The sequence below is a fragment of the Crocuta crocuta genome, unplaced genomic scaffold (assembly GCF_008692635.1).
Source record: "Crocuta crocuta isolate KB4526 unplaced genomic scaffold, BGI_CrCroc_1.0 scaffold54, whole genome shotgun sequence".
NCBI classification, from domain to species: domain Eukaryota; kingdom Metazoa; phylum Chordata; class Mammalia; order Carnivora; family Hyaenidae; genus Crocuta; species Crocuta crocuta.
In genome coordinates this window covers 3,557,875-3,582,516 of record NW_027530356.1, presented here as the reverse complement: position 1 = coordinate 3,582,516, position 24,642 = coordinate 3,557,875, and the positions used below count along the sequence as shown (strand labels likewise).

General features: G+C 35.8%; 1 protein-coding gene and 1 pseudogene across 3 annotated transcripts in view; one reads left to right on the top strand and one right to left on the bottom strand.

Annotated features, from left to right (window-relative positions):
- The window catches only part of RNF13 (ring finger protein 13), a 164,406-nt gene that overhangs the window by 83,780 nt on the left and 55,984 nt on the right, over positions 1-24,642 (bottom strand). For 2 of the 3 annotated variants that reach the window (XM_077765892.1, XM_077765891.1), the window contains exon 4: positions 17,500-17,625. In XM_077765892.1, coding sequence (XP_077622018.1) covers positions 17,500-17,625 — 126 coding nt within the window. Of the gene's footprint in view, positions 1-17,499; positions 17,626-24,642 lie in introns of those variants that run through there. The other variant, XM_077765893.1, reaches the window with a different exon arrangement.
- LOC144233111 (GTP-binding nuclear protein Ran pseudogene) lies at positions 14,080-14,680 on the top strand (annotated as a pseudogene).

Sequence of the window (24,642 nt, the reverse complement as noted above, 5' to 3'; positions counted from 1 at the left end):
AGAAATAAATAAAAAATAAATAAATAAGTAAACAAACATGCTCCTAGAAATAAATAAAAATATTAAAAAAAAAAGATCATATGTAGAGATCTTTTATGGCACACAAAGGCATGAGAAGTTGGGGTAAACAGCTGATGGAATACACATAACAAGGCTGCAGATCAAAAGCTATAACAAGTAATGAAACCTCTATACGTGAGTGCTTTATAGATATTATCTCTAATATGTAACACAACTCCCCAAAGTATTTTGGAAATGAGGTAAATGAAACTGCCCTAAGATCACATTTAGGCAGAGCTGAGATGTGAATATACTTGTATTTGTTAGATAAAGAAGCATGGGATTTCCCAATGATTCAGGAGGAAAACCAGAATTATTAATCTTACTTCACATTTTACAAATGTCTGCGAAGAGGAAGTAAACTGAGAAAGTATCAAGACTCAGACACCATGATCTATAAAATTTGTGGGTCAAATAAAAAAGTGCTAAAATATTCTAATAATTTATGGAAACTTAGGGGGGAAAAGCTGTGGGCTGAAACACCTATGGCAGATTTTATGGGATCTGAATTATACTCTAACAAAGAGAGGAAATTTAAGCTAACAGTAGAAAAGTTGGGGGAAATTTCTCATATGAAAGGAAAGAAAAATAACAAAAGTCAGGACCTAGCAAAGTCTATTAAAAACTAAACAAAATAGGGGCGCCTGGGTGGCTCAGTTGGTTGAGTGCCAACTTTGGCTCAGGTCATGATCTCACTGTCCTGCATTTGAGCTTCGTGTGCTGACAGCTGTGCTGACAGCTCAGAGCCTGGAGCCTGCTTCAGATCCTGTGTCTCCCTCTTTCTCTGCCTCTCCCTGACTTGAGCTCTCTCTAAAACAAAATAAACATAAAATATTTAAAACAAAACATAGAGTTGACATTACTAAACAAAGAAGAATGTCACTGAAAGGAAGAGTAGCAGAGAAGTTAAAATTATAAACTCTTGGAACAAGATTACCTGCCTTCAAATTCTGACTCTGTCATATGCGAGCTGTATAAACTTAGGCAGGCAAGTAAGTTAGCTTCTGTAAGATTAGCATGACAATACCCTCAACTTAAAAAGAGGTATTCTGAGAATTAAATAATATATGTAAAGCACTTAAAATAGTGCTTAAACAGCACCTGGCACATATTAAATAAGTGCTAGCTATGATTACTGTCATTGCTATTGATTTTTACTGTTGCTCTTGGAGAATCAGAGGTGAGAAGAAAGAAAAAAATGGAACAGATTGTGTAGTACCTTAAAGACTATTCAGAAAAAACAGATATGGGGTCTACTCTGTCAAGGGTTCACATAAGGCAAGTCAATAAGGGGTTGATATGGCTGAGGCAGTATTCTGGAACAATCCATTTATACCTAGACAGATATGGAAAGGAGAAACTGAAGATTCAGAACTGCTATGACAAGGCAGAATAATAGAATGATGGCAATTATATGAAAGAATGTTATCTTTTATTCTTCTTTATAAACTAATTTTTGAACCTAGGAAACTTGGGGGATGCGCTTAACCAAAAATCGGAAAGCTGAGAAGTGCAGGCTATTTTCATAAAGAAAAAGAAAGGAGAAGTGTCTGTTCATGTCTTCTGACCATTTATTCACTGGATTATTTTTTTTCAGGTGTGGAGTTTGGCGAGTTCCTTATAGAAGAAATGGGCAGAAGATGTGAACAGACGCTTCTCCAAAGAGGACATCCAGATGGCCAACAGACACATGAAACAATGCTCAGCGTCCCTCATCATCAGGGAAATACAAATCAAAACCACACTGAGATACCACCTCACGCTGGTAAGAATGGCTAAAATGTACAAATCAGGAGACTCTAGATGCTGGCGAGGATGTGGAGAAACAGGCACCCTCCTACACTGTTGGTGGCAATGTATATCGGTGCAGCCCCTCTGGAAAACAGTGTGGAGGTTCTCAAAAAATTAACATTAGAACTCCCCTATGACCCAGCAATAGCACTGCTAGGAACTTACCCAAGGGATACAGGAGTGCTGATGCCTAGGGACACATGTTCCCCAGTGTTCATAGCAGCACTCTCAACAATGGCCAAAACATGGAAAGAGCCTAAGTGTCCATCAACTGATGAATGGATCAAGAAGATGTGGTGTATCTATACCATGGAATACTACATGGCAATGAGAAAGAATGAAATCTGGCCATTTGAGGCAACATGGATGGACCTTGAGGGCGTTATGCTGAACAAAATAAGTCAGGCAGAGAAGGACAGATACCATATGTTTGCACATATAGGAGGATTAGGAGGAACTTAACGGTGGGCGATGGGGAAGAAGAAGGGGGAAGATAGTGGGGGAGAGGGAGGGAGGCAAACCATGAGAGACTTCTGAATGCTGAGAACAAACTAAGGACTGATGGGTATGGGAGGAGAAGGGAAGGGGGGTGATAGGCATGGAGGAGGGCACTTGTGGGGATGAGCACTGGGTGTTATACGGAAACCAACTTGACAATAAACTATCAAAAAAAAAAAAAGTAATATAAAAAAAGGAAGGCAAATGTTTTTGTTTTTTTATATCTATATAACACCAACAGTACAATTCATAAAAAGATAATTGGGTTTCATCAACATTAAGAATTTCTTCTCTTTAAAAGGCATGTCAAGAAAAAAACAAGCCATAGGTTAGGAAAAAATGTTTGCACTATGCATATCTGATCATCAAAGGACTTGATTAGCTGTTTAGAATTCATTTTGATGATTATTCTAATGAGAGCAAAAGACTAAAGACGCTCTCCACCAAGAAGACATACTGGTGGCAAATACGCATGTGAAAAATGGTCAGAAAATCCTGATGAACTGAATGAATGAATGAATGAATGAATGAGTGACTGACTGACTGACTGATGGGGTTTGGCTTTCCTGAAGGTATCTTCTACTTGATTAACTGCTTAGAATTCATTTTGGTTCTACTGATAAAAGCAAATGGAACAGTTCTAGCACAAACATACATACTAATGCAAGATAAAAATAAGTTGTATCTCTATATTAGGACCCTTCTAGTAGGACAAATAATTTTTCAAGTGTCAGCTACATTAAAATAAAAACAATAAAGTAGGGCTGCTTTTTATGGTATTCCTTAATAAAAGATGATGGTATTATGCCAACTTCATATTTGAGTCAAACAATTTGGTGGGGACCAATTTTATTTGGTCCATTCTTCAGCTTTCTAAAGACCTGCCCTGATGCAGGGGTGGATTTTAGACAATTAAGACTGCAAAAATGACAAATTCCATAAAAAGCTCTTCTCTCAATTAGGCCACTGAGTTCAAGGTAATACAACTAGACTAGGAGAGTGCAGATGGACCTCCACCGATGACTTAACAAGAACATGTGTACCCACCTCACCACCACTACTTGGCTACAGTGAGAGTTTCTACTTTGTTTCAATGCTACAGTTTATTTCCTCAGCTTTTCTCGTTTGTAGAAAATATCTAAGAATTAAAAGTTGCTATTATCTTCTTTTCATAAAGACTATTAGATGATCTTTAGAAGCCTCTGAGATTTTGTGCTTCTCCCTTCATCTCTATTATTTCATATTTTAAATTTTGATTTGCAACCATCTTATGGCAGAATAAAAATCTTCACCAAATTTAGACATTGTTTTCCTACTTGTTTTCTTTTTCCTGAAGTAGAGCAGGCTACTGACCTGTTCCTCAGCCAGTTCCAAAGCATATCACTTTGTTTTAAACTGTTTAGGGAATTTAAAAGGTGGTCATACCCTCTGTGTTTACCCATATGCTCTGAGTTCTATGATGAGAGCATACTAAATAAAGTTCCAGGAGACGGTCTGGCTACTGAATAGAGCTTAGACTACTAGACGATAAAATTATGTATAGTCAGCAGAAGTTCATTCAGCAAGTTCCACAGCTATGTGGTACTTGCTAGAGAGTCTGGAGGTGGGGTTCTTACCACTGCTGTTCTTGGGAGAAGAGGGTAAGTCCAAAGTTGCATGGTAAAAAAGGCCATCCTCCAAACATGGAATCCTTAATGACAGCTAGGTATCAAAGTTCAATCATTTAGTGACTTTGGTTCACTAGGAAGGATAGAAATTGTTGCACCAAGAATTCTAACTATTGGTGTACTGCCTATTAAAGCTGTAGACCTTAAAGCGCAGGTGTGCACAAATTCCACGGGAAGCATCACCACACTTCATTCAGTCTCACTACAGGGGATTTGATCAGGATAGGTACGTATGAATTAAAGGACATATAATAAATGGAGAAAAATGTAAAGGAGCTAAACTTGGCCTCTTTTACTGGTAATAAGAAACAAGATTCTTGGTCACACACATGCTAGCTAACCTTATCTCATGCTCTAACATATGTAAGTTTCCTGGACGTGAAACCCTAGTTCACTGATTTGCAGCCGTTAGAACTCATCAGGCCCAATGAGCACTAGTTCAGGTAGGGTTTCTTCACTGCTGGTACAATGTTCAGCCCCCTATCAGAAATGTGGAGATAATGCTAGAATCTATGAAACAACAATTCCTACTGTAGCCATTATATGCTTAATATATGATAGCTAAGTCTCCTGATATTTTGTAAACACTTCAGTACCAGCATGGGGGCAGGCCTTGAAAAAGTAATGATCGCATCTTTTCATGATATTGTTCATGTAAATGATATCGTTGAATTTAAAAAAAAAAAAAACAAATAGAAGAGAACTTCCCCATCCTGATAAAGAACATCTTGGTAAAAAAATTAATTATCAGAAAAACCTAACCTGGTATCATCTAGAATAATAGAGACCTGATAAAATAAACTAACATTTAGAGTATTTTGAATGTAAGATTTTATGTTCTTTAAGGAAAGGAACTACCTTATTTGTATATATTTCAAGCCTAGAAGAAGCTCTCTCACATAAACATTTGCTTAATCAAACCAAATCACAACCAAGGTGAAGGTCTATCCAGCCTTACCCACCAAGACATATGCCACAAAAATAAAAGTTCCTTCTATCTGTGCTTAGTTCCCCCTGAAAAATATGCCAAAAATTTTACTTCAGTCATCATGGATAAAAATTGTTCCTAAAATATTTTGCCTTTTCCCAGCTTTCTCAGTAAAAGGTACCAAATATGATTTGACCTTTTCCAGCGACCTGAGGATCATTGTGAAATATGCTTCACCAAACCCTAGCTGGTTTTTCTCCTGAGTGTCAAATGTCACTTCCTCTCTGTTTATACTCACTAGCAGTAGACTACTAGTAGTAGTCATGCCAGCCTTCCCCCATCCTGAATTCTTTTCTGTGGTAGAGAAACAAAGAGGGAACCCTGATGAGAATTCAATTCTTAAAAAAAAAAAAAAAATAAGTACATAAAAGTTCTAAGAAAAACTGTCAAAAAAAGCATGTGGTTTTAATGCTGAAGCTTTGTGACATTTGTTATGGTGATGCAAAGACATGTTTCCTCTCCTATTTAAGGTTATATTTTAAGAGTGTTGACCTTCTGACAAATGCCGTATGTTTATTTAGGCTTGGAGATGAGTTGAATTTATTTGTTTCGTTAGAAAATATTTTTGGTAGGACTGGTAAATCTGTGCCTGTATGCAAAGCCATACTTGTTTCATGTACAGCAGAGCACAGAAGGTAGAATCCTTGGGAACTTTAAAAATTAAAGATTTTATGTTACATTCCAGTGGCAGCATTTTGTTTTATTTAAACAAATTTTTAAATTTTTTACAAAAGTATTTTAATACAATTTATTGTCAAGTTAGCTAACACACGGTGTATACACTGTGCTCTTGGCTTTGGGAGTAGATTCCCATGATTCATCACTTACATACAACACCCAGTGCTCATCCCAACAAGAGCCCTCCTCAAAGCCCATCTCCCATTCTCCCTTGCCCCCCACCTCCCCATCAACCGTCAGGTTGTTCTCCGTATATAAGAGTCTCTTATGGTTTGCCTCCCTCTCTGTAACTATTTTTCCCCTTCCTTTTCCCCATGGTCTTCTGTTAAGTTTCTCAAATTCTACATATGAGTGATACAATATAATATCTGTCTTTCTCTGACTTAGTTCACTTAGCATAATACCCTCCAGTTCCATCCATGTTGTTGCAAATGGCAAGATTTCATTCTTTTTCATTGCCAAGTAGTAGTCCATATATATATAGTCTATCTATATATTTGGTGTGTGTATATATATGTGTATATACATATATATATATATATATATATATATATATACACACACACACACAGCATATCTTCTTTATCCATTCATCCATCGACGGACATTTGGGCTCTTTCCATGATTTAGCTACTGTTGATAGCACTGCTATAAACATCAGGTATATGTGCCCCTATGAATCAGCACTCTTGTATCCTTTGGATAAATTCTTAGTAGTGTTATTTCTGGGTTGTAGGGTAATTCTATTTTTAATTTCGAGGAACCTACACACTGTTTTCCAGAGTGGCTGAACCAGTTTGCCTTCCCACCAACAGTGCAAGAAGGTTCCCCTTTCTCCACATCTTTGCCAACATCCGTTGCTTCTGGAATTGTTAATCTTAGCCCCACTGGCAGCATTTTAAAGTCAATCTTTGTTTTGGTACATGGGAAAGCAATTTTTCAATATTGAGGGTAGTATAAATTTTGGGTAGTAAAATAATTTAGTGGAACTAAGTGAACTTGTTTTTTTTTTTTAATAAAAAGAAGTTTCATATACCAGAGTATTATAGGCAGTATAGGGAAACACTAATTCATCAAACTTTATTACAGGCTATGTGTTGTATACGTATCAGGGCATGAGCAAAAATAAATTTCTTACTGTGGATATGGCTGTTATTTCTTACAGTCAAAAGTCTGAAACTGGGATGCCTGGATGGCTCAGGTGGTTAAATGACAAATTATTGATTTCAGTACAGGTCATGATCGCATGGTCCTGATATCCAGGCCCCACCCAGCATATGGGCTCTGTGTTGAGTATGGTGCCTGCTTAAGATTGTCTCACCCTTTCCCTACACCCCTCCCCAACTCCCTTCATGTGTGTGGCCTCTCTCTCTCTCTCAAAAAAAAAAAAGTTTGAAACCTACTTATTATAATGAGTTCTTAAATGTTCTGTACAATATCTGCAAACAGGAATTTGTGCTTTTCATTACAACAATATTATTCTATAACACACCGTCACCAATCATAGTAATTAGCTCATAGGTCTCTAAATGTGACTATTTCCAGTGAAGTTTAATACTGTATCTAGGACATGATTAGTACAATAAATTAAAACTATAAATAATCCTTTTTTTCTTAGAGACATTAAGAAAACCCAAAATAAACCATCATGTGCAACTATTTCTAATATTGCTACTAGTTTGAAGATGCTTTCTTAAAACAAATCTTCTAGGGAGTTGCCTGGGTGCTTCAGTCAGTTGAGCACCCAACTCCTGATTTTGGCTCAGGTCATGATCTCACAATTGGTGAGACTGAGCCCTGCAATGGGCTCTGCACTGTCAGCGCAAAGTCAACTTGAGATCTTCTCTCTCTCACTCTCTCTCTCTCTGCCTCTCCCCTGCTCTCTTTTTCTCTCTTAAAATAAATAAACATTAAGAAAAATCTTTTAGGAGCACCTGAGTGCTTAGTTGGTTTAGCGTCCATCTATTTATTTCAGCTCAGGTTGTAATCTAGAGTTCTGTGGGTTTGAGCCCCACACGGGGCTCTGCAGTGGCAGGGTAGAGCCTGCTTGGGAGTCTCTTTCTCTCTCTACTCCACTCATGTGCATGTGCTCTCTCTCAAAATAAATAAATGAACATTTTAAAAATATAATAAAAGTAAAAGATTAAAAATGTTACTTTGTAACCAACTTTACCAGTTAAAATTAACTACATCATTTAAAAGTCACCCAAATAAATTCTCAGGAATGCAATTTAATAGAAGTATCCATAAGTTTATGGGTAACTATTCTTTAGTTTGATATGCATATTAAACTACATGTTAAAATGAAAAATCTGATAATTCATATTTTTTGGATACTGCTGAGATTCATATTCTAATCAAGTCTTAATTACTTATAAGCCTAATGAGAAGCTCCCTTTCAACCCACCCACCAATCTAAATAAAGCTTGTTGAAAGAACTTTTTGTTTAAAAAAAAAAAAAAACTCTCTGAACTTGCTATCAGCCAACTAGGAATTCCCAACTAGTGACTAACTTGTACTACAGCTGAAACGTAACTGAAGGAACAACTTTACAATGAGCATTTTGATGCTTAGCGCCACCCATTGGTAGAGCTCTGAGTATACTCCCTCCTTCACTACTTGCTCATTTTGGTGTTCCAGGTACTGTGATAAAAAACTCAGTACACAGAACTGCATAAAACATAGGCTCTACTCCCAAGAAGCTGAAATGACAAAGTATCCATGGTTTTTTTAGGTTATAATCAAACTACAGAGAAATACAGTAACAATATATAGAAGGGAAAAAAAAAGAATATACAGTAAAGAAATAGGAAATGCACAGTAGTTTAGGGGCTTGGTCTGGCCTTAGCAAAGAATTGTTTTCATAACAAGCTTTTTCAAATACAAGAAAGTGAGCAGCTTTAACAAGCAATTACCTTGCAGTACACTTAATATCACTTTATTAAAACATTTGAAATTACTATAAAAATATTCCAAATAGGAAACTCCCTCACGAAGATCAGATATCAATATGCATTTAATATCTATAGATGTAATAAAACCTAAAAAATGAAAATAACTTGCCTAATGGAGCCTTTAATGAAGTTTGATTAATTAACATCAGTAAGTAACGTTTCTCTCTCGAACTTGAGTAGGGAGTACTCAGATATTCATTATCATAGTGCCCTATGTATGCACTATTAAATTGTGCAAACATACATTATGAATTTCTTTTCTGTGTATGCTAGTTTCAAAATACAAAAAGGTAAAAAGTCAAAACAAAAAAGAAAACAGTATCTAACACACATCCTGGGTGGTTCTGGAACCTGGCCTCTTCTGACCATGCTGGCTAGACACTGGGTGTTGGCAGTTCTAGCATAATCTGAAACAATTTGAGCTTCACTTTATGATCCAACCTCCAAGGGACTTCAAAGGATCCTCTGCAGAAAATGCAATCTAACTCTGCTTCCAAATGCCAACTGAAAAAATTCTTTAGAAAACTGGTTTTCTTTTCTTTTAGAATTGCCAATACAAAGCAACAGTAACTCAACCATCAGCCTGGTACAAACTACTCTTTCTCCCAACTTAGATGTTCAACACAGGAGAAAAAGTTGTTTTCCTTAAAAGGGAAAGAGATGAGGTAAAGAAATTAATGGGAGACTTAGAGAATAGAGACAGTTCTCAAAACTTCTTTTTTGGACCTTTTTTGTCTAAAGTAAGAAGAAATTAAGCAGCAGAATCTCCTCAAATGATCAAAGCAATGCAGATGAGAATGGAGCAGCACTAGTGGCTTCAGATGTGAATGTAAAAACTTAATTCCACCTATAGAATAAAAATTCCTAGAGTTGTTACAGCACAGAACAATCAATAGTTGAAATAAGATCCAGAAATGTAGCAAGCAATCCTGCCAAGATCAAGTCCCGTTCCCACATGTTATTTTAGGATCACTACACTGCCACGTTGGGAAAAGCTACTCCAGGAAGGCGCTACTAGGGCTCTAATGATGTTTCACTCTCATNGAGTGCATGGATATAATCCATGTTCCTCTTCCTCTAGATCCTAGCTTTCTTCCCTACCTGGACAGCCGTGTGTATCTGAATAATCGGATTGTCTTGATTTTGAAGGAAAAGAATGTGTGGGGAAGAGATATGTAAATACAGTAATGGGCACTACATGTTTCATTAGGTTAAAGTACATGTAATTTACTATTTTACAGTTTTCTTTCACTGAATATTACTTCCCTGGTAAAAGAAGAAAATTTTACTGTTTTAATATTGCATAAATGTTATAAAGGAAATATAAATGTATATAAAGGAAACTAATTATTAAAATGCAGATTTTTTTTATTAAAGGGTAGAGGAAATAAGTGAATAATTTAATGAACTAGTAGCACAAAGCTGTTTGAACCATATGTAGGTAAAAATGTTTCCATACTCCAAATATCCCTGAAAGCATGCCTTTTGTGGAATCTGTTAAACATGATTCTGAAGTACATTAATAACAAATGCTATAAATTACTTTAGAGGAACATAGAAAAGAGTAGGAAAAATTAAATAATAATATTAAGCAACTTTGAGATAATTTTCAGTTTAATTTCTACTCAATACATATCTATTTGCTTGGTACTACAGAAATAAAAGTGAAATTGTGGGGGCACCTGAGTGGCTCAGTTGGTTAAGTGTCTGACTTTGGCTCAGATCATGCTCTCATGGTTCATGAGTTTGAGCCCTGCCTGGACCCTGCTTCTGATTCTGTGTCTCCCTCTCTCTCTCTGACCCTCCCCTACTCACTCTGGGGAGTGAGTTTATTCATCTCTGTCTCTCAGAAGTGAATAAACATTTAAAAAAAATTTTTTTAAGTGAAATTTGGGAATCCCATGTATTATATGAGCCTGGAGGCCTGAAAAAGGTAATGAAAGTTAAAACTAGAAAGGAAAACTAGAGGACTATTTTATAAGATAAGAAAATTTCATTTAAAAAATTGTATGTTTATTTATTACAAGGTCATCCAAATAACCTAAAAATGTTAACGGTAATTTTTTTTAATTTTTCAGAAAACATGGAGATCTAGAGAAACATGTTTATGGGATGAATGAGTATCTAGATTTAGAAATACTTCCAAGAACATTAAATCAAGTGAACATGGAGCCAAAAGAAGGTTCCAATAATACTGTTTATTCTTTAATCCATTTAAATTTAAGTATAAGCCCTTAAAGTTTTCTAAATTAGTTCATTCAGCAAATACTTACTCAGCATCCACCAAGTGCCATACGATGTATTAGACACTAAAACTATAGAACCTAAAACATTATTTTTTCCCTCACAAAGATATATAAAAGAAAAAGTGATTAAATGGGATTAAGTAATACATTGGAGAAGAAGTGATCTATTCAACCTTAGTGAAAATCAGGAAAGGTTTCAGATTACTTCATATCTGAGAGCTAAAATAAAGTTAGGCTATCCAGAGAGACAAGCAGAGGGAGGGTAATCCATGAAGGACATGGTAAAAACCAGACAGAAAGGGAGAGACTGCTCACTGCATATATGGACTTGTAAACTATTGAAGGGTAAGGTGACAGGGCAGGCAAAGTACAGACGTGACTTGGAAGATAGGCAGGAGTCAGGTCAAGGGGGTTTGTATGACACCCAAGTTTTATACAAGTCACACTGCAACAGAAAATGAGTACCAATGTATTCCTTATTATCTACAATCCAAATGCAACTTGATCCATGTCAGGAAAAAAAAAAAAAAAGAAAGAAAAAGGTAGAGGGAATAACTAAGTCCTTTCAGCTGCTTGAAAACTGGCCTATATGGCTTTGTAGCTGCACTGTTCAAAAATAATCATTAGAGCAGAAACTGGTAATAAAATTCAGAAGTACATGCAATGCACCATATCTCTTTACCAAGCTTGTCCAGAGCTCAGTTAAAATAACTATTTGAAGAAATTACTTAGTATTAAAACCATATGATGAAAATATTCAGCATCTCAAGGACAATGAATAGACTTTTGATAACTAATCTTTATTGGCTATATATAAATACAGAAATTTGTTGTTCTGAAAACTTCTGTTTTATGTGATTTTTTAAAAATGTTTTTCAAATAACCAGATATTTTTACAAAAAAAAAGAAAAGTAGTATTTTCCACTGGGATGCCAATTCAAGTCTTCTGAGAACCCTCTGCCTCAGAATGTTACAAAGTCATTTTTCTAATTAAAAGATTTAACAATGCCTTAATTTATTTACCAGAGCCATCAATGTTTTTTGAACTTCAAATACTCACCAAAAAACTAGCATTTCCAACAATTACAGTTTGTCACAATAAAGAACAGCATTGTACAAAGATAAACAAAATAACATTGTTTTGCTTTTCCTCTAAAGAGCTGTATTTTTCAGAGCATACAGTTTTTGTCAGTGTGAGTAAAAGTGATTGCTTTCAGAATAAGCAGCTGGCGAGTAATCAACAGTTCTTATTAGCCCTCTGGACACTTCACATATCCAAATACTAATTCTGGGTATCGGTTTTGCTACATTTCTTTAGAGCAAGACAAATTAAAAGGCTCAGATGTGCTTCTCTCAACAGAAGACAAAAAAAATTAAAACAGCGCTCTCTTTAATTTAGAATGTGACAAACAATGCAATTTGCTACCTTCCAAAAACTGTTCATTGCATTTCTGAATCCTTATTGGCTATCCCTGAGTCACAAAGCACTTCGGATAGTTTGTTTAAAAAACAAAAACAAAAACAAAAAAACTGCCTTTTTTCTTTTTCTTTTTTGTAGAACACAACTTGACTTCATCATTGACTTCTAAGGAAGAAATATGTCTAGGTTTCTTTAATTATAGTAAAACACACATCTTCAAAAAAAAAAAAAAAAATCTAAAGAATTCCAAAAAGTAAACCCTGAAGTACCCACATTACCAAGATTACCACCACCACAGTTACTACGAGATCTTGATGACATTTTACTTCTTCTTTTCCCTTCTGTTATCTACAATGAAAAGGTTTCCTCTGAGGAAAGCTTTGTAAGACACTGCTCATTCTCATTTGTCTGAGATAATTTGGGTATCATTTCTGATAAGTGGCATGACAAAATATATAACCTTGCAGCTACTATCAACTGCAGCATTCTGTATGGGGCTGAATTAAGCACTTCTAGCACTTTGTCCCAGGATGCTACATCAGGAATAAGGATATGAGTTATTTTTCTATTTTCTTCTATTTTCTATTTTTCTATTTTCTTAAGTCAATGTATTCATACAAATTGTGGATATATATGAATGAGCCCCTATTTTATACAAAGAGCTATTTATTTTCAATTCAGAAAAGTACTAGAACATACATTTAAGTGATTACGTTCTATAACATACCTACTAAAAAAATCATCAATTTGGAAGCCCAGAAAATATAGGCATAGAATTTTGATCCAAAGATTACAGCTAATAAAGCTGATAGCCTATCATCCAATGACTACCTTAGAAAGGAAATGCTCTTTTGGATGACATTTCAGTTGTTTTTCCAGTAAGTGTGAGGACTTTATCCTTATATATTTAACACTACCTTGATAGGTGATGCCTATTTCTTACTCTGGTGAATTTATGAAACTTTTATTTTATACATTACATGCTGGCATGACTAAACTGTCCTTTAGAAATTTCACACTCTACTGTCACTGAGTACTGCATCACAGTGTGACTTATCAGCTAATAATTTAGTTTCTGAAAGGTCAGTGTGGTGGTTAATGTTATGTGTCATCTCTGGCTGGTAAAACAGTATTTTGGAGTGTGTCTGTGCAGGGATTTCTGAAAGAGATTGGCAGCAAAAAATAAAAAAAATCCACCACTCTAATCAACATGGGTGGGCATTATCTAATCTGTAGAGTGCCCAAATAGATGAAAAGGTAAAGGGAAGGCAAATCCTCTCTCTTCCTGACATCCACGTTTTCCAGCCCTCAGACATCAAAGCTCTTGGTTCTTGGACCTTTTGATTCCAGGACTTTATGCCATTGGCTCCATTGGTTCTGAGGCCTTGGGACTCACAATGAATTACACACTGGTTGTCCGGGTTCTCCAGCTTGCAAACAGCAAACTGTGAAAAACTTCTAGGCCTAGTACAGTTAGCATCTCTGCCATCTTGATCCTTATTCTATTTTACACCAATGGTAAAAAGTGTACAACATCAACAGCTAATTCCTGTTGCTTCCTTATTGTGTGCAAGACACTATCTGATAAGCATTAACACTGATTATTTCACTTGATCTTCAGAACAAATCTATGATGTAGGGAACATTATAGCTCCTATTTTACACATAAAGAAATTGAGGCATACAGAGGTAAAATAGCTTGCCTGAGATCACACCACTAATAAACGATAAAAACAGGATTCAGGTCAGGTGAGATACTTCTGGAAGTAACAGCACAATGGCTGTCCAAGGAGAATCCCAAGTCCAGTCCAAACCTGAATTGGTTGGCAATGATGGCAGAGAAAAACTATGTTTGTGAAACATCAGCTGACGGGTGAATCTGAGATATACATAATCACTTTGGGTGTTGGGGTCCATCCCCTGGTGTTCCATACCAACAGAGGACCTTAAATTCAATGTATGGGATATGGCCAGTCAGGAGAAACTTGGTGGGCTGAGAGATGGCTATTACATCCAAGCCCAGTGTGCCATTACGATGTTTGATGTAACATCAAGAGTTACTTACAAGAATGTGCCTAACTGGCAGAGATCTAGTATGAGTATGTGAAAACATCCCCATGGTGCTGTGTAGCAACAAAGTCAACATTAAGGACAGGAAACTTAAGGCAAAATCTATTGTCTTCTACTGAAAGAAAAACCTTCAGTACTATGATATTTCTGCCAAAAGTAACTACAACTTTGAAAAGCCCTTCCTCTGGCCTTCTAGAAAACTAATTGGAGACCCTAACTTGGAGTCTGTCAAACTTCTCTCCCTGGTGAGGATGACGACATATGAGAAGGTGCAGCTGGAGCCCAGGGTCAGAAGTATGGCTTCATAGGCAACTGTCTTGTGATGTCACTGGTGCAGGGTATTTGTCACTTTATGGTACAGCTGAACAGAACATGTGCTTCATCTCTGGGATGCTGAAGGAAATGAGTGGGCTTCAGAGTGAATGTGACAGTTTAAAAAACATCTTCATATTGTGAACCTGCATATTTAGCTGTTTTGGAATGCAGTTGTTCCTTGAGTTTCAAATAAAAGACTGTTATAGTCACATCATAGTATCCAGTGGTGAAATCCCACTTGTCACTGTTATTCCCATTCTTTTTTGTTAAAAATTCTTTTTTTGTATTTCAAATGAAAAAAAAAATTGGATTCAAATGTATGCAGTCTGTTTCCAGACTTTAATTAAAATCAATGTGTCTAGACACCCTGTAAACTGAGGTCTCATGGTTTTTTTGTTAAGTTTATTTATTTTGGGAGACAGAGAATGAGAGAGGGTGTTGGGGGTGGGGAGCACAGAGGGAGAGAGAGAGAATCCCAAACAAGTTCCGCAGTGTCAGCGCAGAGCCCAATGTGGGGCTCGAACTCACAACCTGTGAGATCATAACCTGAGCCGAAGTCAGACACTTATCCAACTGAGCCACCCAGGCACCCCTGAGGCCACATATTTTTCATACAACTAAGACAAGACAGAAACCATTAGGAACAACATGAATAAGGAACTATTAGCTTTAAATGGCTATAATAAATACTCTATTTGGGAAGAAAAGATAACAGAGTTTTTAAAAAAAACATATACAACAGACTAGGACCTTATTCATTAAAACTAGGTCTACAAAAAATTTAAAAATAAAATAAAATAAAATCAAGCTACACCTACATGATGAGGTATAATGAAAAAATTTTAACATTTTTCTAAGATGAGAATCCATTTAAAAGATTTTGCATGTACATGTTTTTAAAAAATGCATTATACACCTAAGTAGAAGCCTTACCACTATTCTACATAATTTGACTTAAAAACCTTTATCACTTGTCTACTATGCACCCTGATACAAACAAGGTAACTATACATGACCTCTAAACACAGTAAGCTCATATAAGTGAAATATATAAAATAAAAAACAATAATGTGATAAAGAGTAAAGGAGCTATTTACAAAGTAGAAGAGTAGCACAGTGGGCTAGAATGACTCATCCTGCCAGAGGGGGCAGAAAGAAAAGTAAAACTTCCAGAAAAGACAACATCCTCTGCTAGCACTTAAATGTCATCTTGGCCAGAGACTTGAATAGAGAAAACAGTATGTATAAAGGCACAAAGGTGTAGTTAGCCTCATACAACAAGTCGAGAGACTTCAAGGAGGTGGTATGGTTGCAGAATAAAATTCAAGGCAGGGAGCAGGGAGAGAGGACCTGGAGACCAGCTAATCCTAAAACTCCACTAGAAGCACTCAGACTCAGGTTGAGGGTCCACTAGAGGGACAGGAAGACTAATAACCCTAGCACCTACACATCACTGAGTTGTGTTTCTACCATCAAAAATAAACATTCAAGGGCACTATTTCCCTAAATTTTGCAGTGAACCTCTTCCCATCATGAACTAAAAAAATTCTAAAAAAAAAAAAAAAGTATTGTAGTTTCTAGTTAATAAAATTACATAGCATAATAATGCCATAAACCTTAAAATCAGCAAATTTTGGTTTACTTTTAATTTATTGGCAAGAAATTCATGAAATATTACAATAATATATCCTTTTTGTTGGAACAATCTGAAATTATTACAGCTTAGTTCTGGGTCTAATCTTAAAATGGCTTAAATTCAAACTATTTTAGAAAGGACATAACATAACTCGGAAGAACAGGAAATCATTTGACTGATAATACAATAGTAACAACACCTATCGTTTCCAAAGTGCCCTACATTTCCAAACCCTTTAGCAGTTACTATTTTGTTCCTTTAATAAGTTTATTATAGTGGTGTCATTTCTTTCATGAAATGCAAGAAGCAGAGACAAAAATCAGGCAGAGCACTAGTCTGTTCCTACTGAATAAATCATCTAAGATCAAACTACTGTGTCAAGTACATGAAGTAATATCCTATGTCTATTCTCTAAGATACATCTAAGAAGCTACACAACACTCAGGTCTAAGATAGTTCAGTAAAAGTAACACCAAGGTGTATTTTATACAGGCCTCAATGTGGCTCTTCTGCCAAGGCCATCCACAACCAGATTTGTAAAGACCGTATTGAAAGCATCAAAAAACCACACCTTTAGAAGAGCACTAATGATAGTGAGGGAGGTCCTATGGCAAACTTTGTTTTACTTATCAGACTTAACCCACTCCAGGGAGACAAACTGCATACAGGTGACAGAGGCAGCTTAGTACAAAAGAGAAGTCCCAATGTCAACATAAATATAAATATATATGTAATGTTGATAATGGAAGAGTAAAGTAAAACTGAAGGTTAACGTTTCCATTCCTAGATTAGATCAAGCAAGTTTCCATTACTAAACCACAGTTCAAGATTCTAACTTCTATCTGCAAATTCTCAGAACCAGTAACAATCACTTTTATCCTGGTCAACTTGTTTACAATCTTACTAAAACTGTGAATCGTGGAAGTGCTGCTATCTCCCCTTGGTACTGGTTGCTAAAAGCTTAGAGCCAATTTTGTAGCAGATGAATAAGACTTAACCTGCTCCTCTCTTTCTCGCCTTCACCAACTTCACCTTCATTTTCCTTTTGTCCTCGCTTTCTTTTCTTAAGCTGGATGAATTGTGTATACTTTCTTAAAGTCTTTCTGAAACAAGGAAGAATTTAAAGTAGATAAACTAAAAAAACAGTAACAAAAAAATGAAAAAAACAAATATTACCTTTATATCAAAATTACAATCAAGTCTTCTAATTAACACGATGAAAGTCCCAGATGAATTGTCTTTTAGCGGTGGAGGCACTATGGGTTCACAGGCATTCTCTGGTTTTGAATTAATCAAAAAACCCTGTAAAAGAATTGGCAAGAAGTTTTTTCTTTGTTAAACTCAAGAATTCAGTTCAACTTACTTCTACAAATACCTTTTAAATATGCTTCATGTATTCTGTATTATGCTAGATGAATTATTGGGGAGCTATGACAATTCTTTACCCTCCAAATGTTCAAAAACTAAGGACTTCTAAAGAGTATTTGATTTCAGAAGCATTTAGTTTTTTAAAGTAAGTTCCATTTCTACTTTTAAAGTTTTCTTTTTGATCACACATAAGCCCATCACCCCAAAGACAACCACTGTTAGCATGTTGGTGTATTTTCCAATGATGACTGACATTTCTAAGCCAAGTAAATAGTTTTTTAAAAGTAACTTTTACATTTCTTTCATGTTATTAAACAATGAAAATGCACAGCATTTTAGGAATCTGTTCTACAGAAATACTAGCCTGAGTATATAAAGGTGTATGTATAAAGAATCTCCATGCTACACTGTTTTTAATAGCAAAAGCTGGAAATCATAAGGTAGCCATATAAAAAAATATACAATAGAAAAACAACACACCCATTAAAAAGAATGAGGTAAATCTATACACACCAAATTGAGACGATAACCACAAGATAACTATTAATTTAAAAAGAAAACAGCAAGTCACTTTCCCAGAAATACAGAATGGTTTGCCATCAGAAAATAAGCCAACATGAAATCTTACATTAACAGATTAGAATAGAAAAATCAAATGGCTATCCCAACAGGTGTAATAACTGAATAAACACAGAGATAAGAAAATTCAGCAAATTTATAAAAGGTAAGCAATTAAAGCTATGACACAGTTTCCTTAACAATAGTCCTAAATGGTGTGTGAAGTGGTCACACCAACCATCTATTATTCCACAGGATGTGGCAATTTCTCCTGCTAGAGTTGCATTGACTGGCTTGTAAAAGGGAATGTTTTTGCAAATGTTTCAGAAATAAAATGCAGTGTAACTTTATTTACTCAAAAAATAGTTCCCCTTCTTGATTCCATAAAGCACTTGGTTTTTACTGTGCAGGGAAACAGAACTGTAGTTATCCTTCCAACAATGAATATATTTGCTTCAATCATGTTAAATTTACACCTTCGACCTTTTCTGTGCCTTTCTGCACAAACACTAACTTTTTGTTTTAATGAAAAGTCACAAAATGTAGTTCTTTTCCAGACACTTAGAACATCAATTAAACTCAACCCACGTAGTACCAGCAAGACATATAACTCAACTGAAGTGAAGACAATATGAACAGTTATGGCCAAATTTCCGGTCTCGTGATGTCAATTCCAGCATGACTGCCACCTAGTGGGAGCAGTTGAAAGACACATTCCAACTTGAGATGTTAAAACATGGGGTTAATAAAATAAATGCATCTTAGAATCAGTGAATTAATGTATGTACAGATACACAAGAAAAGATCTACAAGTGAAACTAGAAAAGGGTTCTTTTTTTTTTTTAGTAATTTCTATATTGTTATATCTGTTGTGGGAAATGTATTATTAAACATAAAAATCAAATACACATAAACCAAAAGCCCAAAAAACAATCTAGCTGCATTAACAGAAAATTGAGTGAAATCTTTAAAAAAGTTTTTTTCTTGAATTATTAAATATTATCTTTCCTGTGGACTATGCTAAAAGAATAACTTGCTATTAATTCCTATGCTTCCCTGAGATGTGAGTCACTTAAAACTAAGTTCACACTTAGTTTCTATCATCCACAAGGTATACAAGGTAGTATAATGGGTCTTGTTAATTTGTCACAACTCTCTAGGCCCTTGAATAAGAATATCAAACAAGGTGTTGCCTTAAGCCAGGTCCACATGCCTAGTGTCACCTCCCTGGGCCAATCTTTTCTTATTAAAAAGATGCTGGCGGGGTGCCTAGGTGGCTCAGGCAGTTAAGCAGTTAAGCATCCAACTTCAGCTCAGGTCATGATCTTACAGTTCATCCATCGGTTCAAGCCCTGCATCAGGCTCTGCACTGACAGCTCACAGCCTGGAGCCTGCTTAGGATTCTGTGTCTCTTTCTCTCTGCCACTCCCCTGCTTGTACTCACTCTCTTTCTCTCTCTCTCAAATATAGATAAACATTTATTTATTTATTTAATTTTTAAAAAAATTTTTTTTAATGTTTTATTAATTTCTAGGAGAGAGAGAGACAGCGCGAGCAGGGGAGGGTCAGAGAGAGAGGGAGACACAGACTCCGAAGCAGGGTCCAGGCTCTGAGCTGGCAGTCAGCACAGAGCCCGACGCGGGGCTCGAACCCACGAACCGCGAGATCATGACCCAAGCGAAAGTCGGACGCTTAACAGACTAAGCCACCCAGGCGCCCTGATAAACATTTAAAAAAGATGTTTACTCTGTAATAAAAGATCCTCATCATTTCTACCTTCTGACAGTGGCACTTTATGCCAATGTATAGGAAGCCCAAGAAAACTACCAGTGCCTAGGAGACTTAGGACCAGATGTCCATCTCTCCTGTCTTTGTTGTTGTAATTCCCTGATGTTTAAACAACGCCAGACAAAAATTGTGCACTCAAGACTGGCACCTCAGTATCATCAAATGTATAATGCAGTAGGCTCACTACATATATATGTTGATTTCTTTTGAAATCTTTTGACTATACATAAAAAAAGTGCACAAAATATAATTTTCCAGTTTGATGAATTTTCACTAACTGAACACACCTGTACCAGGAAATAGAACTCCGGAAGTTCCCTTCGTCCTCCCTGCCAGTAACTAGTCCTCAACCTCCATTCCTAATGTTATCACATAGACTTCTAACAGCTTGATTTTTGCCTAATTTTACACTTGAGATAAATAGAACCATACAGTACAGCAAATGGTCTTTTAGACTTCTTTCTCTCACTGCTGTATCTGTGAGACTCATCCCTACTGTTGAGCAACCGTACTGTTGAGACTTTTGGCAGATCTTTCACTGCCATTTCTATACAGTATTACATTGTGTGATATGCCAACATCTATTCTACTGTTGATGAGCATTAGGGGAACTTCCAGTTAGGAGCTGTTACAAAGAGCGCTGTTATAAACATTCCACGGACATTAACACACATATGTACACATCTGTTAAGTATATACATAAAAGTGGAACCATAGGATAATCAAGCTGGATCAGAGCATATCAAGCTTTAGTAAATCCTGCCAAACAGTTTTCCAAAGTAGTCCGGGATACCACTTTTTAGCTAGAATATTCAAAAGCATCTAAACATAAAAATTATACTGAATACAACTTTGCTTGAATGCTTCAGGAGTTATTTAGAACTATAATATTTTAGGATAAACATGGAAAAATCACTTTTGTTGATAAATTATGCTGGTTAATAAAGTCATAGACAATTTGATATGGTGGTTTTGTTTAAAAAAAGATTGTGTCAAGCTGAAAAGAGCCTTAAACTTTCCTTCCTTTCAGCTTGCACCAATGCGAAGCTATATAAATAGCAAAATTAAGAAGAGTATATGTAGTTACAATGTCAACAAAAATCTTGAAAGCAAGGCAGCAGTACGACTTTCTCTTTGTAAGAGTAAAAAATAAAAGCAGAACGAGAGAGTCAGAGAAGGGTGAGTTATTCTGTTAGTGTCTGAAGTTGTAAATTAACTAATTAATTGTAGTAACAGCAAGCAGTTAACACTTGTTGAGGCTTAGCTCTCAACACTGTGTGTCAGGCACTAGGCTCTTTTCATATTCTAAATCAGTTAACCTATGCAATAACTAAAGGAGATAGCTATTATTATGATTATTATCCTTATTTTAAAGATGAGGAAACTAAGTCTCAAAAAGGTTAGGTAACTTGTCCAAGGTTACACAGCAGGCATGCAATCCCAGGAAGTTCTCAACCACTAAGCTATACTCCTGTAAGAAGACAAAACAAAACAACCTCGACTAGGTGAAAAACAAAATGGGCAACAAAAAGAAGAATGAACATTTACAAAAATGAACAAGCCAAAATGTTAGTATAAAAGGCAATTAAGGCTAATTCCAAAATCTGATATAAATACTTTAAACAACGAAGATGTCAGGAGCACCTGGGTGGCTCAGTTGGTTGGGAATCGGACTTCGGCTCAGGTTATGATCTCACAGTTCATGGGTAGGAGCCTCACATCAGGCTCTGTGCTGACAGCTCAGAGGAAACTGAAAGACACAGATTCTGTGTCTTCCTCTCTCTCTGCTCCTTCCCTACTCAAGCTCTCTCTCTCTCTGTCTCTCAAAGATAAATAAGCATTGAAATAAATGTTTTAAACAACGAAGATGTCAAAGGAAACTTTGTCATAATTTTTACATTCAGATGTAGACCAGAGTTATACTGATCAGAGTTTATTAGCTAACATTTTCCTAATGTGAGTGAGAGAGATGGATTTATTTCAATCAATAACTTTTTACAATGTTAAAAAATATCCACTGCTCTTTCCTCAAATTCGTTATTAGATCATTCTTTCAAAATCTGTCCATTATTTTCACATACAGGGTACATTTAATTTCTTTTTCACAAATGGTTGGAGATTGTGCTCTTCTTATGCAATAAAATATCCTTTAACTACTATTCTTATCATATTATTTTAAATTCCTTTAACAGTACTCTGAATACACTGGTTACATTTCATCGTAAGTAAGAGGATGGATTAGACTGAGTGAGTCCCTAACCAAGTAATTAAAATCTGGAAAGAACCAACAGATCCAATAAGAGAAAACAAAGTATAAGCAACATATAGTATAACTGCATAGAACAGAGAAAGCCATTCTAACTATGGAAGGCAGTAACAGAAAAAGTGGCATTTGACTTGGTTGTTACACTTTAATTTGGGGTCAAACACTGAATATACTATTATATATAGAAGGTATATAGTAGGGTGTTAATGGAAAAACCAGTGTAATGTTAAAGAAGTCTGTACTTTATTTAATATATTGTAAAAATATTAATTTCTTAGATTTGATAAATGTACCACAGTTATATAAAATGCTAACATTAAAAGAAACTGAGTAGGGGCGCCTGGGTGGCTTAGTCGGTTGTGTCCGACTTCAGCTCAGGTCATGATCTCATGGTTCATGAGTTCAAGCCCTGTGTCAGGCTCTGTGCTGATAGGTAGCTCAGAACCTGGAGCCTGTCTTCAAATTCTGTGTCTCCTTCTCTCTCTCTGACCCTCCCCTGCTCAGGCTGTGTCTCTCTCTCTCTCTCTCTAATAAATAAAACATTAAAAAAAAAAAAGAAAGAAACTGATTAAACCATATATGAAAACTCTCTGTACTATTTTTCTATAATAGTTTTTCTATATAGCCTTTCTATAAGCCTAAATGTATTTCAAAACAATTTTTTGAATAAACCAAACACACCAACAACAGTCACAAGAAAGTAACAGGAACTATCACTCTTTAGCCTGTTCTAGGCAGTACACGTCTACTGATGCACTGTAACTGATGTATTGATGTTTCTGGCAAACAAACCAGTTTTTTCAACAAATTTTTGACATATGTTGCTACTGAGTTATTTTTCTCCTCTTTCCAGTACCTTTCTTTTAAGACTCCAGGGCAAAACATTAGTATTTTAACCATTCCAAGCTTCATGCCATTTGCAAATTTGATAGCCATACCTTCTATGTCTTTCTGTACATCATTGAGGAAAGCACTGAATAAGACAAATTTGAGGGTTAGATACCAATTAAAAGTTAAGCTCTTAAATGAATTATAAGAAAAGGTTGTTTAAAAACCTCACAAATTAAATATTACATTTGTAGCATTTTTCAAATCAGTAACTGAATATCTTTCATCTCAGAGTTACATCTCATCTTGTATACTGTTAGAATCCTCCCCAATAGCCTTTTTAGTTATATATATGATCAATGAGTTAGATTTTAGACCTTAATATCTGATTAAAAGATGTCACAAAAATACAATAAGCCCATAAATAACTCAAAACATTTAAAAAATACTTAAAAGTGCTGTCAGCAAATACTATTTAGACCGACTATATAATTTTCAACACATTATTTCTGAAAAAGTTCAAAAAGCACTGGTAACAAAATTTGGCTCATGTTAATAGTCTAGGCATGTCAAAGCTTAAAAAATAAAAAAAAGTTTCAGACTACTATATTTGTTTATTGATTGCACTGAGGTTAAGAACAAAGGGAAAAAAGCATATTTATACAACATCAATATGCAATTATAAAATCACCTATCTTGATAATGTACTTCAGTAAGAATTTTTGAGTGATTTATTTAGATTTGTAATTAGCATTCATTAATTACCTACTAGATGCTAAGATGAACTTCATTTCCCAGCCATGATAAAATAACAGGGGCTAGTTTTATCCTCTTGTTTTAAGTAACTAGAAAATTAAACAAAAGGTGTGAAATATTAGCTTTCAAAGAATGGACAACAGATAGCACAAGACAGCAACTGCTGAGAAGAAATAAATATATGCAATGAGCCCTAGAAATAGCTCAGCTCTGTGTCTAGAGAGATTCTAGGCCTCAGTATAGGGCAGGAGAACTCAACAGTTTAGCGGTCTAGATCAGTTGAGGAAACAGAGCTCAGAGTTTGGACCAGGTCAAGGCAGCTAAAGTTTTGTGGAGCACCATACTGGGGTTAAGGGAGCTGCAAAGACGGAGGGCCCAGAAACATGCAGAGATGTCCAGTCAGCTCAAGTCCTTGCCTGAGTGGTAATCTGCATTTGTGTGGGAGGGAGCTACCAAAACTGAGAAAAAAAAGGAGAAAACAGAACAATCCCTGGAGCCCACACAGGGCTGGGAAGAGCTGTATTCTTATCAGCTGCAGAGGAAAATCTTCAGAATACAGAGCACCAAAGAGAGTCCTCAGAAGACAGTTGCCTCAGAAGTGGGCCAAATTGGCCCTAAACATTTGAAATGAATGAAAAGAAAAACACAACTTAGCAAAATCTGTCGGATACCACTAACATAGTACTTACAGGGGAAATTTAAATACTTGTATTAAAAAAAAGGAAAGGTCTCAAATCGATGGCCTCAACATTCAT